The sequence below is a fragment of the Merops nubicus genome, unplaced genomic scaffold (assembly GCF_000691845.1).
Source record: "Merops nubicus isolate BGI_N331 unplaced genomic scaffold, ASM69184v1 scaffold6122, whole genome shotgun sequence".
Taxonomy (NCBI): Eukaryota; Metazoa; Chordata; class Aves; order Coraciiformes; family Meropidae; genus Merops; species Merops nubicus.
In genome coordinates this window covers 2,917-20,438 of record NW_008594154.1, presented here as the reverse complement: position 1 = coordinate 20,438, position 17,522 = coordinate 2,917, and the positions used below count along the sequence as shown (strand labels likewise).

The 17,522-nt window shown below is 46.1% G+C and overlaps 1 protein-coding gene across 1 annotated transcript in view; it reads right to left on the bottom strand.

Moving 5' to 3' along the window:
* Positions 1-17,522, bottom strand: part of DPYSL4 (dihydropyrimidinase-like 4) — a 36,411-nt gene that overhangs the window by 18,731 nt on the left and 158 nt on the right. Inside the window, exon 2 of the mRNA XM_008935654.1 lies at positions 15,821-16,005. Coding sequence (XP_008933902.1) covers positions 15,821-16,005 — 185 coding nt within the window. The remainder of the gene's footprint in view (positions 1-15,820; positions 16,006-17,522) is intronic.

Here is a 17,522-nt window from a genome sequence, read left to right as displayed (position 1 = left end):
TGTTTCATGATCTCCTCCTCTCCAGGTGTCTAAAACCCTTCCCTACCTTCCAGACTGAACTGTTTCTTGGCCAGTACATAGTGCCTTGTCACTCTGCCAGAGCTCATCTTTAGCCTGAGTAGTATGAACAAGGAGAAAAATGACATCCTCTGTTACCAACAGGGTACAGAGAAACCCCAGGTTCCACAAATGGCCAGTGCCTTAACACCAGAGCTGTCTTCCTCAGCCACTGATTAAAAAGCCAAAAGAGGCCACTTCATCTCTAACATATCACAGCAATAAATTCATCTCTATGTAAGACAAAAGGTGCCCTGTGAGCTCTGTCAGCCCCACGATGATACATGGCTTGGGGGTACCAACAGGGTACAGAGAAACCCCAGGTTCCACAAATGGCCAGTGCCTTAACACCAGAGCTGTCTTCCTCAGCCACTGATTAAAAAGCCAAAAGAGGCCACTTCATCTCTAACATATCACAGCAATAAATTCATCTCTATGTAAGACAAAAGGTGCCCTGTGAGCTCTGTCAACCCCACGATGATACATGGCTTGGGGCCATGAGGAAACTCTGCCTGCAGGCACCAAGGGGTTAACACAGTGGAGTCTTCACAGCCCAGCACGGAGCCCCTGGGAATGACTTGGGTGTCTAGGATCAGAGCTTTATCACCATCTTATTTCATGCACTGCCCAAGTATGACTAATGGGGGTTTGTGGAGGGAGTGGGAGAGGGGGTAAAGGAGCTCCATCAGATCTCTGACAGACTCAAACCACAGCTGGTTACAATAAGGATAAGGGATGGAGGTAGTGGTGCATATGTGCATGAAAGTCAGCTCTGGGGATTAGGAATATCTCATATGGAAGCTGGGCTGCTGACACGTCTCACAGCAGCTCCCCTGAGCTCCTCGATAGCCAAATCGCCCATCAGCCCCATCAAAATGGAACACAGCTTGTTTCCACAGCAGCTTTCTGCCAGGCACTGACCAACCACTTGGTTATATTCCCATGGAAGAAGTCAGACAGGAGGCCTCAGTGTGCAAGGTAAGCCAACAGCTTTCAGGAGCCTGCGATTCAGAAACTCAGGGAAGGAGCAATATGATAGAGCAACACCCTCGGACAGTCACACTGGTGGGGACACCCCTTGTCTCCTCAATTTTACCATCCCTTGTTACAATGGAAAGGGCCAACTAGATTACAGGATCATCCCCACATGCTAGGGCTGAGGTTTTTAGGAGCCCAAATAAGAATGAGCCTTGATCCTTTAGAGGAGAAGAGCCAGGATTGATTCTTTGCCTGCTGTTAAAAGAACTGAGCACTGCAACTCCTTCTGCCTGCTGGCAGCTCAGAGGAAGTTCTCCTTCCAGTCCTCAGGCACAGCTCAAGAGCTCAGAGTAAAACAAAAAGCTTTTTCTTTCAGGTCACTGTGCTTCAGAGCAGCACAAAGCAGCTGATGAAAGCTCCATCCGCCGCATTCCCACAGCCCTGGGTTTCCCAGGAGGACTCTGGGGTATGATCTGCCACAGGACCAGACACAAGATCTTCTGACCCACCGGAGCACGCAGCAAACCCAGCTGTGGAGATCACCCTGGAGGCTTCCCATGTGAAAAGCAGTGTGCTGTCCTGACCTCACTGAACCACTGCTCTCTGGGGAACCCAACAGCTTACTGCCCCATCCCTCTTTCCTGCATCTCAAAAAGCAGGAATTTTCAATTCCTGCAGCCTCTGAGTGGCCTCTGTCTGCAGGACACACTCAAGATAAACTGTTGCAACACAGACTGTTGTCACCCCTTCACCCTCTCAACCACTACAGCCTTGATCTCCTCATGCTTCCAAGCCCAGATGTTCTCTTCCTGTTGTTCATTACTGCTGTACAAATGATGTCAGCTGCTGAGGGCTGAAAAGGAAGTTGCCAGCTCCATTTAAGCTCAAAGCTTGCTCCAAAACCAGAAAAGAAACAAGGCAAAAATAAGAGAAAAGGAAAAGATCATATAAGTAGCACTTCATTAGTACTGAAACCTTCAAAGGAGGAATTAAATAGCTTGTGGTCCTTGCGAGGCTCCCTGAATCAGAGTGAATTTCAGGCCTAATCCTCATGTTTCTCTTTATTTAACATACATGCTCAGCAAGCTACATGGCAAAGCCAAGGTTAGGATTACAGTGGTTTCTCAGCTATGAACAGAAAACATTCTGCAGATTATCTTTTAACCTTCTGAGATGAAGAATCCAAAATACGACAGCCTGTGGCTTAGAAGCAAGCGAGTCTGTTTACATCAACAACACAACAGCTTTTCAGTTTGGTTTTGTTTTTTTTAAAAAGGATTTTGTATTTTACAAATCATCTCATTTTCCCCTTGGTGGAATACTGATGAGATTCCAAAATGACTGGATAGTGTGTTCATCTGTTTCCCAGAGAACCTGAGCACTCACCTCCCCTTGGAAGGCAAGTTCTTGGCAGGGGTTTGGCACCTGCAGACTCACAAGCCCCAACTGCTCCAGCCATAACCACTAAGACTCCTCTTTACCTCTCTGCTGTGCCTGGTTTTGCTCTCCCATCATTGCAGACAGTTTCACATCGCTTACCAGGTGCTGCTCTTGCTTCCAAGTATTTCACCTCCCACCCAACACCCACGGCTCTTCTCCTGCCTCTGTCACTCGTGAGCCTTTGCTCCTCCTTGGAGAGATTAACCAGCTCAAGATTAAAGGCAGACAATAAGCTGAAGTGAGACAACACCACTAACCACTGTGAGCTTATCTCAGTGGCTTTACTATCCCAGAGCTGGCCTGCAGCCACACGAGATGCTACGTGTCCAACGAGCTGAAATGGGTGAATGCTGGGGGGCAGAGAGAAGAGCCACCAGTGCATCAGGCACTCAGTGCTAAATTAAATGGGAAGGGAGAAACTTAGAGGAATTGATTTCAATGGAACTTCACAAGCATGGGGAAAATAAATTGGTATTGTTTTAACATAAGCATGAAAGAGCTCAGCAGAAGTGACAGCACCAGGTTACAAAGCACTAGCATTTACTAATCACATCACTGGTCAGGGAGTGTATCCAGGGCTGGCCTTAAACCTACCTCTGCCCTTCATTCAGCTGCTTCTGCTTTATTTGAACACCACACAGACCCACTGGCTGCACAGCACACTTAAAATGGTGCCCAGCTCAGCTTTAACCAGTGGCTTCATAAAAGGTTGCATCAAATCTTGGTTTCCTTTTCCAAGTGTGGATACACTGGGGCCTTCTGGTCCTGGAGAGCTTTTCTGAAGCAGGGGCTATCTGTGGCTCTGCACAAGTGCCCGGTCTCAGAAGGGAAGCAGCTCTTCTGTGGGCACAAGAGATCTCACACAGAGGACTGGGGAACTTAACCAGCAGCCTGCAGGATGCTGTGGGACTGAAGCTGTAAAAAATCCTGTATAATCTCTCCCTGGCACTCGGAAGCTCTCAAAAAAACATAGTTGAAGAGCCCTGCCTTTGTATTTTTGACCCCTCAGTAAGCTCAGGAGAAATTATTGCTTCAGTGGGAGAGCTGAACTCAGCTATTAGCCTTGCCTTGAAAACAAAACCTGACTTTTTGGATGGATGTCCTCATGGGTGGGGATTAATGAGTTTTATAGCTTCCTGGTATTGTGGCACATTCCATTTTTTTTTTTTTCTTTTTTGCATCCTGCCTCATCTGAGCAGGCCTTGGGCTTGCTCACAACCCCTTCCTGGAGCTTCTATTCATAGCTCTTGGTTCCAGCTTTCCCCTGTAAAGATTTTTTTCAGCTGGCTTAATTATATCTCATCCAAAGCACGAAATTTTTTCTTGGTCTTCAGCTAATGAACACCACTACCAGGAAAGAGAAAAAACTATTTGATATGGACAATATAAATGTCAATGAGGGTCAGATGTTACAAAAATTGTGTATGTAATAAAACCATGTACGCAGGGTTCCAGTTACTATTATAAACTGCAGTTTTACACATTATTTCCTGCTCCTACTAGCATTAAATGTGCCTATTGTTGAGGAGAAGTTTATAAGGTGAAAATCCTCAACATTTAAGCTTAACCATTAGCAGACAGATTTCCCTTACCCAAAACTTTAACTAGCAGCTTGATCACTATAAACACATCTGCCTTTTTAATACTACTTAATCTTCACAGCAACTGCATGTGATGAAATCTGGTGAATTTATTGAGTTGTACATTCTGTCACAAGCAGTTTTATTGAGGGGTTGTAATTAAATTCAGCCCTAGTAATTGCACAGCTCCCTGCTTAGAAAAGTCTGGAGTTGTTGCTAGTCTGTGGCTGCAGTATTCTCCAGGCACTGGTGTCAACTGGGAGTAATGCTATGAAAGTGAGTGGAATAAAATCAATACACATGACCTGAAAGTCAGGCCCTTGACTGACCCAGGAAGCTTCACAGAAGATTATCCCATAATCACAGACCTTATTTCATCCAAAGACTTCAAACTCTCCCTTCTAGTCTTGGTTATACATTATTATGATCCTCTGATGTCTCAAAAAAATTGAGCTACCAAAAGCTGCCTTGTCCAGCAACAAAGCTGTTCTGAAGTCAAGCCTCCCAGCAGCAAGACTTCTGCTGGAAATATCAAAACACAACTGCCAGCTCTCCAGCTCTGCATCAGTTTAGGCTAGAAAGAGACCTCAGCATTTCTTCTGAGCTCAAAACTCCCAAATTAAGTAACCTAAAAGAGCCTCACATCTCCTGTGTTCTGATTTCATACCCAGTTCTCCCTCTAAACCACACTCTGGGTCATGCTTTTGATCTAGGACAAGAAAGGATAGCTACAAGATCACTTTTAAGGTTACCATTTCATGGGTCTGACACACCTAAGCTGATGCACTTGAAGATAATGAAAAGTCAAATGAATCTTCTCACCATCCTGGATCCAGCAATCAGATTTCAGCTTTGGGCTTTTATTCCCACATTATTTTATTGTTGTTGGGTTTCTTTTTCCCCCCAAGAAGAGAGATTGAAATAGAGAGAGGATGCTGAGGAGTAACAACACTGCACAGAACAGATTTTATCATGCTAATGCAACTCCACAAGCAGTTTGTTGCTTGCCTGCCAAACGACCAGAGGAAAAGGCAAGCTATGTGACATCACACGTTGGTTGCTGTCAGTTTGGATCCTGTTTATTAGGCTCCATGCAGAGAATCAGAAGCTGGACCAGGCTCAGAAGAATTAAGACATATCCATGCTACACTGATTACATTTTCAGACTGTAATGTTCTGTTATTCCCTCACTGATGTCATACAGATATTTCACTTGTCTTTTTAGCTGATTAGATCCAAAATATGATTAATAATTTAATGGCACCTGGACACATATGTTAAGAATAGGGGTCTGGAGGCCCAAAGAGTAATTAATAACCCTCTTCAACAGCTGCACTGACCACATATTCAGATCAGATCATAAAAGGCTCCATCTCTTTACAGGACAGGTTTATTCTACGGCCAAGCTATGCTTGTATCTCAGGAGGTCACCACGATAGAGGAGGCAGGGAGCCAAGTTTAAAAGAGACATTTAAGTGATTCCAAAAGTTACTCTTTCTTTTCGGCATATTCTACTTGAAGCCCACAAGAGAAAGTACACAGGACTTCAAAGACTTCCATATAAATTGGCCTGTAAACCTTGAGGGAATGGGATTGAGAAAACGTCTGTTTGTAGCCATGGATTTCAAGTCAAGGCAAAACACAACTAGAACATCACATCTAAGAGGCCCAAGTTTGATCAGAACCAAGAGGACAAAAGCCCAAGTGCTGTCAGCCAGCTCTGTCCCTCTCAGGTCAGTGGAGATCTATCCTGCCCCTCAGGCTTTTTCCACTAGCTGGGAAGCTGGAACAATTCTGGATTCGTGTCAGTGTTGCCAAGACCATATTTTGGCTTCTCAGCTTCACTTCGTTGCCCGTGGTTGTCTCAGGGGGGCACTGAGAATGGGATTTTGTACAATGGAAATTTGTGATGGCTCTGAGAAGGCTTTATGATATTTTCAGGACCAGACAGATGACTTTTTTTCCTCAACACAATAAACTAAATGCAGAGTTCTGAGTCTATAGAAACACTCTGGTGTTTTTGGTGGTGGTGGTTATTTTATTAAACAGCTTGTGAGGGAAATGGGAAAGAGCTGCTTGGTGAAGCTGTCCTTCCCCTCTGTGTACTTGCCATATAAACATCTTCCCTGCTGGACAAGGACCAGACTCTTCCTCTTCTTGTGGCTGTGATGATGTCACACTTTGAGGAAGAGGTTTCCATCAATCACCATCGTATCACTTCCCCTTCTGGTAACACACTAAGAATCCCCATTCTGCTCTCAGTTAAACCACTGACTTTGATGACTGCCAAAAAGAACTGTGGCAAGGAAGCGAGGACTAAATCAGACTCAACTGTCCATGTGTCCAGAGAGAAAACTGTGGTGGGATCTGATGTGGAGGTGCAGCAGAATCCGTTTTCTAACAAACCTCGTGCAGGACAGAGATCAAGCAGCACATTCACACCACACATGCCAATTTTATGACTACATTAAGCCATCTGCTACTTTTCTATCAACTTCATAAAGCTAATAGCTGCAAAAATAGCTACTGAGATTGCTGTAATAATAATCTGTAGGAGGCCCTAATTAGATCATCCTTAGCTTAAACAGGAATTCTGTGACACGTTCCCAACTGCCAGATTTCCTCCCTCCAGGTCTGGAAGAGCCCCATGCAGCCTCTGAAGCAGTCTGGTCTCTTCCCAGGCCCATGAACCCCATCCTCCTGGGGGTACAAAGCACCATATCTGAGGTAGAAAAGGATGGGTTCCTGAGCACCACCTGACCTGGCCAATCCAAAGGTGGTCACGAAGCCTGTGGCTCTAATCCAGGACCCCCACAGCAAGCTGGTTAGGAGAACTCAGACCTACAAACCTTTTGCTTTTGCCATGCACTAAGCTTTTACAGGCAGCTCTTACATTCTAGACCTCAACTTAATTTCCTGTCTCAAATCCAAACGCCAGACTGATCCACAGCCTGAATTGCCTCTGGATCCACATTGCAGGGCAGCTCAGTGTGAGCCATTCCCACTCACACAGCTGCCTCCTGCCCCTTTTATTGGGTGTTTGCATGGCAAAAGGACTAACTGCTTCAAAAACCAGCAGAAGCAAACTCTGGTCTTGGTCCCAAGTCCTAATTCTACTTCACAGAAGAACATTCTGCCCATTTTTCTCCAGCTACCATTGTGCTACAAAGACTTCACAGAACTTTTTAAATTCCCAGTGGATACAGAATCTCTCCACATCCTGAGAAGTACTTTGTAGCCCATCAGTAGCTGAACTCTTCCCTTTGGACACCAACAGGAATGCTGAGAAATGTTATCTGAAATAAAGGGAAGTCTGTTGGGAAGTATCATTAATGGACACATGTTTCTGGAATGTGATTTTTGAAGCACTACTGGGTTACACTGTCTCTTGCTGTGCTGTGTAATAACAGGGATGGTTCTCCAGGAACTCCTCTACCAGCTCACATTGCCTGTAGGCTGTGCCAGGGAATTTCATTCATATGTAAAACACCACAGAGTCCCTCAGATTCCAAAAATATACACACTGCACATATGTAACTGCTTTCAGAAACAAAGAGATCTGGGGAAAATATGCCCTAGAAGCAGTCAGGAAGGGGAACTTCCAAAAGCACAGCCCTTTTTGATGGGCTTTGAAAACCCACCAAGAGCTTTGGCTGTTAATATTTACATGTTAAAGTCCAACAGTTCCTCCTATTACTCCAAGCAGGCTTTCAGGAGCCAGGAAGCCAAAAGCACCTTCTGCACTCAGGGCTCACCTCTTCTCTCCCTCACACTGTTTTTTTTCCCTTTGCTCCTTCCCATCCTGACAGTAACCAGAGCTGAGCATCATGAGCTGCAGGGCCTGGGTGTCTGTATCCACATGGATCCCAGCTGGGAGGGACAGGGACTATCTCACTGCTAGGTGGTATCCAGGGCTCTCAGGCAGCTCTACATAAAACTAATCCTGTTGTACTTCTGAGGGTCTAGGTGAACTTAACTAATTGCAATTAAAGCTTACAACCCTTCAGCAACAAAGCCACCTCCTGGAGAAACTAAATACATGCCCACTGTCACAGAGGTAGTCCTAACACTAGTGTATCAAGGGAAAAATAAAGAGTTTTCTCAGAAGCTGTAACTCTTAAGGGCCCACCACTGCATTCCATGCACATGGCTTCCATGGGAGTTAAGGTTGTGCAAAGATGCAGGCACAGCCCCAAGCTGGCAAGCACTGGCCATTTATAAGCATGATTAAAGTATGCTAGACAGGAGGAGCTGATCTGTATTCCTCAAGCACTTCTCTCACTCACCAGAAAGATTTTAAAAACCCAGGTTCTAAGAAACAGATGGGCTCTACAATCCAAAGGCAGGGTGGCTGAAGGAAAGATGGAAAAAGACTCTGCTGACCCAAGACATCAAATTCCACTCCACAGACTGCACTCGCCCGAATGCACCCAAGTGAGAAATGGAGCATTCAGCCCCAGCCATCACTTCTTTCAGGCATCATTGCCTCCTCCCTGACACGCAAAGCTAACTCCCAAAGTGGAAAGTTAAAAGTTCCTGTCTGACAAGGATGTTTCTGCTGAGTCAAGCCCACAGGAAGGTAAAAGAAGTCAAGGGATTGAACACTGGTAGGAAGGTAAAAATCCATGCCCAGAAAAAAAACAGCCAAGAACAGAGCTGGAGGCACCATTTCCTGCTGCTTCTTTTAAGACCTTGTCTCAACTTGAAGGTGATCCAGACAGGTTATCTAGCAAGATTTAACACACATGCCCTGAAAACCTGTCACAGACAGATAACGATGTTACATTAACAGAGGTGGGTAATTGTGGGGTTTTAAAGATTGCTTTTCCATCTACAGTAGACAGACTTTAGCTGGAGGACCCAACTTTTAACCTGCACGCCAAGCATTTTCCATTGGTGTGAGGGGCTAAGACACGGTGACACTCATTAGCTCTTCACTTCTCCTGCATGTCATCCATAACACAAGAGCCTTGGGGAGGAGAGCACTGGACACATGAAAGCCAGAAAAGCATTTAAAAACAGCTCTTCAAATGACAGAACTCTCCTCCACGCAGTGGGAAAGCAGCACTACAGATCCCAACTGTGACATGGAGTAAGAGGGATTAAGTGCTATTGCATAAACAGACAGCACTGGTTATTTCTCCTGACTGAGTGCCAAATCCCTCTTTTTGGATACATGGAAAAATCTAGGTCAGTCACATCTGCAGGAAGACGCTGCACTGTCAGAGCTGTTGCCATTTCAACATTTATTTGTTCACAACTAAATCAGCCTCCAGGCTCCAGCACGTGCAGGACAGGCTCCATCCTCTCCTGCCTCCAGTGACAGGGTGGAGATGGTCCAGAGCAGAACAGGGCAAGGGCAACACTCACCTGCTCCTTAACAAAGTCAGTGCTGCCAAAGAGGCAAAGACTGAGAGAGGAGTGAGGGTCAGGATTCAGAGCAGCTCCAGGGAGGGCAAAAGATGGGAAAACAGGGAAAAAAATCTATCAGCTGACATACAAACAAGCCACACTGGACTGCAGTGGTTTCACAGGACCCCAGCACAAAAGCAGACACTGCTGGTTCCACCTTGCAGCACCAAGAAGGAAAGGCAGTCAGGGATATCAGCCTGAACACCTGACAGCCAGGGCCAAGGACATCACCACACCACAGGGCTCCTCATTACCTCAGGCACAGCTACACAGCTCCTGCAGCCCTCATCTGCTCCTCACAGGAGCCAGCTCCCTCAGCAGCAAAGAGCTGGCAAACAATAGTCACAGCCCAAAAGGGGAAAAAAAACTAAAATAAAATGCACACAGTAACAGACAACGTCTGCTGAGGACTGAGCAGCTGCTTCCTTCTGTGCTAACTGGCAAGGGACATCAAGGGCTTGGCAGACTCACTGCGTTCCCTCCCAGAGAGACCCCTCTGGAAAGCCCACCAGAACAATGGGGGTGACCCTGCCCAGCGTGGCAGGGCTGGCTGGGAGCAGAGCTGGCCCCAGCACGGCCGGCTGCCCTCCACACAGCAGCTCCCACACCACTGCCAGCAGAGATGCCTAATGGACTTAGGGAGGGGTTTAAAAGCTCGAGGGGAGTAGCTCCCGACCCCATCTCTGTTTACAGACCGACTCCTCATTAAGGATTTTAAGCGCGCTCTGAATGAAAGCAACAAACACATCAGCAGGAGGCTGGGAGGCAGTGAAGGGAAGGAGGTGGGGTATGAATCAGTGCAGAGCCTGACGAGGGAGGGTGTAAAACGCCCCGAGGGGAGCTGGGCAGAGGAGAGAAAGGGCTGGAGGGACTCTGCACTGCTGTGCAGCAACACCATTATCTTAGCAACAGAGCTCAAGGAATCCTCTACCCATACAAAGCACCAGTAATCTTTTGTATGGATATTTTCATTACATTTCTAGAGAATGCAACATCTCTTTGCTGCAGAAGAACCACCAGCAGCTGCTAGAAAGTGAAACCAGGCCCACGCCCAGCACAGCCCGTCTGCAGTGCCCAGCCACACAGTTCCCCTTTTATCTCTGCTCCTGGGTGCAAAAGGAAAATCGGGGCTGGTGTCTGCAGAACAATGTGGTGCTGTGCACACACAGGCACGGAGCCTCGGCGAGACACTGCAGCTCTGTGGTCACTGCCCTTGGGCTGCACACGCTCGGGTCTGTGCTTCCAGCTCAGCCACAAGCTGCTGCACAACCACGGCCCTGCCACCTCCTCTGCCTGTCCCCATCCCCCTCCTCTGCCTGTCCCCATCCCCCTCCTCTGCCCACCGTTTGGATTCTTGCTCTCCTCCAGCACAGGGCTAACACAGATAATATAAAATAGCAGCACCCAGGAGGGTAGAATATGATCTAGACTTCAGTGGTGGGTTTAAGCACCCACCCATGCCAAGGTGCCCTTGCCCCAAAACACTGCCCAGACCTTTCCTAAACCCTGCCCTAGGCTCAGGTTGTGGTTTAGATTCTGATTTCCTTTGGGGCAGTTCCATTCTCCCGAGTCACACTTGGTTCAAAAAATCAAGAGGTGGGGAAACATTTCCTTGGAGCAAGGTGGTATCTCTAGGATGACCTGGGAGACCTGGTGCTAATTCACTATAAATCTGATGGTATCTGAGCACCTAACACACTCCCAAAAAACCTCTGTCATCCTGCACAGGAGCTCTCTCTTTAATAGCAGAGGAAAGCATTAAGAGGCAGACTGCAGCCCATGTGAAGTTCCCCTTCATTCTCTAAACCTCCCAAGACAGGGAGGCTCATGTCCCCAGCATGCATCCTCCATGTTATTAGGAGAACTGCTAGGCAAGTTCAAAAGGCAGCTGGCTTCTGAGTCCCTCAGCCTGAAAGAGCTATAATTTCTCTCACTGTAATTTCTCTCTCTGATTATAGCAGTGGTTAACTGAGTCAACACAGGCAATGTCAGCGAGCCATTTCACTCAAGGACAGCAGATACCCAGGAAGAAGCAGAGTCTTTGGGAGGAGGGGCTGAAATGTGTGTGGGAGCTGGCCTGGATAGATGCACTTCTCACTAGGACATTAAACAGGCTAGAGGATCAGAGAGACACTAAATATATGAGGCTTAGCTGCATCCTTTCTGAGGGGTTAGGAGCAGAGGAAGGCAATCCTGCCTCTAATGAAATCAGGGGGAGTTTTACCATTGATTTTGATGAGGACTTCACCCATCACAGTTAATAAGAGACCAAACTGTCACAAGACTCAGAGAGGCCACCCTGTTCTCAGCAGTGATATCTTCCTTCCCTAATAGCTCCAGGGACTGCTTTATATCCTAGGGCATCAATCTAGCTCAAGTTGGGACAATAGGGGATTAAAATGCCAGATTTAGCTCAACAAAACTGCAGCTCCATAGGCTCCATGGATGAGAAAGAGCCTCTTGTAAAGGGCAACTTCAGAGTCCTTTCCCAAAACTCCAGAAGGACCACTCTCTTCTCCTGGAATGCAGGGGAGCTAGGGCAGCTACCCTGAACGAGCTGGAGCCTAGCTGATACTCCTCTCTCCTCCAAAGCCTTCCACAGATCATCCTGGAGTCCTCCCTGCAACGTAATGCCCAAACACTGCATTCTGACATTTTAAAAGGGCAACAGTCCAAGCTTTTTCCACAGTAATGTTATCCTAAAACACACACAGTGCTGCTCACCCATCTGACACACCCACACTAATACTGTTTGAAGGTAGGGACAGAGAAAGGACTGTGCAAATTGCTGTTTCAAGCAAACAACCCTGCTGCCATCCATCACTTCACCTCTCAGCAGCTCTGTGCTGCAAAACCAACTATTTTTTTTTCATCTGTTAGCAAAGTCAGCTGGAGTCTTGCCTTTGGCACTGGAGTGGGTAGAGACAGAAGGATCATAGCTGGAATTCTTGTTCAGATGGCCTCTGTGGAACGAGCAGCTTGGAAAAAACAGCCCTAACTCCTGAGTGAAGCAACCCAGAGGAGGGCTCAGCAACACAAGGGCTGGAGAGCCCCGTGGGGACACAGGGGATGTAGAGCAGGAAAAGCCTAATCCAGATCATCACCCCCTTCCAGCTGACCAGTTGGATGAGTTGGGGAGCACTAGATTAGAGCCAGACCTGCTTCCCACCAGGATAAATCTTCACAGAAAATGGGGCTGCTCCGTTTGATCCCAGTTGAGAATCATATTCTCCTCTCTCTGATGCTGTAGCAATGAATTTACTTTAAAGGGGAATGGAAATAAATGAGAACAGGGCTTGGAAACAATAGGTTACATTCTTGAACTCCTGTGTGCTTCCCTTGGATGGACTTACCCTGAGAATTAAAGGAACAACATCAAATTTGATCTGAGCTGAAAATGAAGTGCACTGAAACCAAACCAGACACACAGGGTGAATTCCTGGCACTGCTGAGGTCAGTGACAAAACTCCCTCTTACCTCACCAAAGCCAGGATTTCACCCACATATTTCATAAAACCAACAATCAATAGAAACCTCTCCAAGATTCTCATTTTAATTTCACTGAAAAATGTACATAACACAAATATTTCCCTAGAATGACTGTAAAGTAAACAGCCTAAAAGTGCCCTCCTGGATGAAAATGTGAAACAAATCCAAGCATGAAGCAGACTAACCTGTTTGCTTGCCCAAAATGAGGGCTCTGTATAAAAGAGAAAAACAGAGGGAGTGAAGGTATTTGTAGATAAATAATAGAAAGTTTGCTTAAAGCACAGTGAAGAAACATGGGTTTTTTTTCCACAAAGCTCACAGCCCTGGGGCTAGCTTCCCCCCCAAAACTGCCCAGAGCACACAGCTAGACACATTGCCATGTGAGGAGCATTTTCTCCTTTGAAAAATCCCAGGCATGGTATTTAAAATATACAGTGACATAAACACGAGCATTTCATTTCCAGGCTGCAATTTGTTGGTGATATTCTCAATCTAAGTCCTTCTTCACCAAGTCCTACTGATCATGAAATGAAAAACACTGCCATCAGCCACAGCCCCACCTGCCTGGGGAAGAACCAAAGGCCACCCACCAAGAGCACGTTCAGGGGGGCAGCTCTCTGTGCTTCACTGTGCAGAAATGTTTTTGCAAATGGTGTAATTCTGCTAAGAAGAGAACAGCTGAGCTGCCAGAGAGCAGAGTCTCCAAAGCTTTGAAGTCCAGGTGGATTATTTAGCCTGCTTCCCATTGTTCAGCTCCAGCTGCTGATGATAGCCACCCATCAGAAATGTCTCTCCATCCTGAGGAGATTAATTACTGTCCTTGCTGCCATGCTTTATGGAGATGGTTTTTGTTCAGAGATTGCTGTGTATCCTGGTATCCTAATCCCAGGCACTCAGGAGGGGAGCAAGGTCAAGTTTAGCCACCAGCCTCCTTCCACATGGTTTGCCCACGGTCATCATCTACGTTGTGCTCATTTTTCACAGCTGTAAAAGGAGAAGTTATAAAATGGGGGAACTTTCCCCCAACCTCCCTGACTCAGAGAGATGTGCTACAACCACTAGTAGAGAGATATTCAGATACCACGTGCATAAGGGCAATACATCTGCACACACAGACTGAAAGGTCCAAGCATTTCTGAAGGGCAAAGCTCTGCATATATAAAACTGGGCAACTCAAGCAAAGGTCTAGTTCAGAAAATTGAGCCTAAATTTTCTAAATCTGCTTAAAACGTTTTGAAGAGTGCCACTTGGGGAAATAACACTATTGAAAGGTCAACTGCAGATGACAGAGAATGTTATTTTTGATCTAATTCAACTTAACAAGGAAGAACAAAATGATAATTCAAGTGTGAAGCAGGTGTACTCATAACAAAGGAACAACTAATGAAACAAAATGAACTCAAGCTGAAAAAAAAACCCCTACCATTTGTGCCATTAATTTAAATGGAACAAAGATTTGAAGGAAAACTGGATGTTAGCATGCACAATGAGACCATCCACAGCCTCACTCCCACTTCACATTCTCTGCATGTGAGAGGTTATCTTCATACAAAAGCTCCATACTCTGAAGTGATAACATTATGAAAAATAATTTCCTGGGTAATTTTAAGGTTATTTATTTGAGGCATTAGACCAAGTTCATAGGCCAGACAGAATCTCTCTGGAAGGTCCAGACTCAGGAAAAGATTTGTTTCTGAACCAGCCTAGCTGTGTTTGGAGCACTGGCTGCTCCCACACCCAAGCTCCATGTCAATCCATCCCAGTCCACCCACCAGGCCAGGGGTCAAAGACTGCCCATAAGCACCCTCTAAGAGATGAGGATGTTCTAGTCTATAAAGAGCTAGGTTTGAGCTGAGGAGAGTTAGGCTGATTCCTGTCTGTGCCTGAGATCTCTCTGATATCCATGGATTGGACAATAGACACCAGGACCTGTTCTGAACCATGCTCTGTTATTCCTCTGCACCTTAACTCCCCTCCTGTGAAATGGCAGCAGCTCACAGTACATGAAGGAATGCAAGATGCTCAGATATTGTATCATTTTACACTTTTATCCTTGATCCCCACATGCAGCAACAGACTCCAGGACGCCGTGTTACAGTTCACACGTGATCAGCTGCACTGCAACAGAGGCTTTTTTCTTCTCTAGCTCAGACAAGGTTAACAACAGTGACTCACTTACAGAGTTTTAAGATCCTGGCTCTGACAAGCCAAGCATCTGCAGCCAATGCAAACGGGGACTGATAGCCTGGAAGTCACTTGTGAGGCATTTTAGAGCCAGAGGGCAACACTACTAGTGTCTAATCCTGGTGTCAGCAGAACAGTCAGTCTGTCTTTTTATTTTGAGATATTTTCGTTTCCCAACTTCTCTCTTCCTCCAAAAGAGGATTTGAGCACAAATGGAACACGACTAACAAAAATCCTGGTGCTACTCTTTAAACAAGCAGCCCAGTTTTCAAAGACACAGTACATGGGAATTGAGCTTCTGGGTGTGAAACCAACCACAGACACCTAGACACAAACATCATGGAGAAAGAACAGAGGCACAGGGATGTGAAGAACCTGCTACTCATACTGGAGCCAGAGGTCAAAGTGACACTGGCAAAGTCACACAAGTAGCAAGGCAAACCCTGCCAACAGAGAAGACAAGAGTGAAGCAACTGACAGCTGCAAGATGTGGAAATCCTGGGGTCTCTTTTCCACCCCTTTTCCCAGCCCTACACAAGCTTTTCTCAGCAACTTGGACAGACACCAGAAATCCCTCACTGTTGGTACCTGATCCAAAACTATACAGACCACAGTTTCAGCACTTATCTGGCAAAGGGTAAAGTAAAGCTTTCTTGGAAGAGAAAAACCAGCCAGCTTACTGATCATGGTGGTGCCTCCAGCCAGTGCAGCCTTGGTGCCTTGGAAGAAGTCATCAGCAGACGTCATCCCTTGTTCTGGCATCTGGAAGCGGGTGTGAACGTCAATCCCTCCGGGAATCACCATCCTGCCGTGGGCTTCAATGGTTTTCACTCCCCCTGGCACAATCAGATTCTCTCCTATTTGCCTGGGTAAACAGGTTTCAAGCAGCAAGTCAGACAAATGAGGCCAACAGCCTGTAAACATACACCCCTGTGCTGCTTCACCTGGCTCGTGTTTTCTTTTTCCACGTACAGCAAGGTACAGGATGAGCACACATAGCTGGTAATCTATTCTTCCCCTCGAAGCAGTTGCATAATTGGGAGCAAAGTGTGCAATTACTTCAAGACCTCAGGGCAACAGTAGACTTAAAAGGAAGGAAAAGGAGCCACAGTGGCAGGCAGCTGGAGAAGGGACCATGCAGATCATCAGATGATGGCTACATCACACCCAGCGAGCAGCTTTGCTGGGACTGCACTGGGATTGCCAAGTGGCAGTTCAACACTCCATTCTGGACGTACAGCAAGGTACAGGATGAGCACACATAGCTGGTAATCTATTCTTCCCCTCGAAGCAGTTGCATAATTGGGAGCAAAGTGTGCAATTACTTCAAGACCTCAGGGCAACAGTTGACTTAAAAGGAAGGAAAAGGAGCCACAGTGGCAGGCAGCTGGAGAAGGGACCATGCAGATCATCAGATGACGGCGAGCAGCTTTGCTGGGACTGGATTGGGATTGCCAAGTGGCAGTTCAACAACCCATTCTGGCTATCAAACAGCAATTTCATTGTGAGGATTATTCTGAGAGCTCTGGAAGAATTTCTGCCTCTCTATAGGTTTCCTTTTCATGAATCAGTACTACGTAGCCCCTGCACAAATATAAACCCATGCAGATACCAGTTACCAAATTCCTGATGAGACCTGCAAAGATCTCTCCAGTCCAGTTCTTCACAGATGTGTCTTTAAAAGTGCAGTAGTGGATGACACATTGCAATTAATTAGCTGTCTCTGCCTGGCTCCTTTAACTTTTAACCCTGATTAACAAAGCACATGTGCTGACTGTTTGGCCAGAACAGGAAAAGTCCTTGTTTGTAACCTCTGGCTTGGCCATTTTTTTTCCTAAGAGTAAATTTCCAAATAAATCTGTAATATATTTAATGTGCCAGAAACACATGTTTCAAGACTGAAAACACAGAAGCATGTTGGAGAGTGGTCTGAACCTCAGTCCTTAAACTGCAGGGTCATTTTTAGCTTTAAGTGGGTCTGGACAGATCCCTGCATCATGGGATCAGAGAAGATGGCTCTGCAAGAGACCTCAAGAGGTCACCTGTGTCCAGCCTCCTACTCTAGAAGAGAAGTAACTATTAGGATGCTGAGCACTGGACTCAAAGTATCTTAAGTCATAAATGAGTACAATGTTACAGCACATGTAACTTCAAATATAGGTATCATCTCAGCACAGGGCTGCTCACATGGCTAAAATTAAACACCCAAGTACCTCCTTTGACCCACGTTTTAATAACAACGGAGGTTTGGCCCAGTTGTTTGTTTAATTTAACATCTTGGTTTTAAAGTTTCTCCATCAAACCCCAAGACACACATTAAATATTCATTTTTCATTGCAATTTAATGTAACTTGCTGAGGTTGAGTTATTCCTTGCTCATCT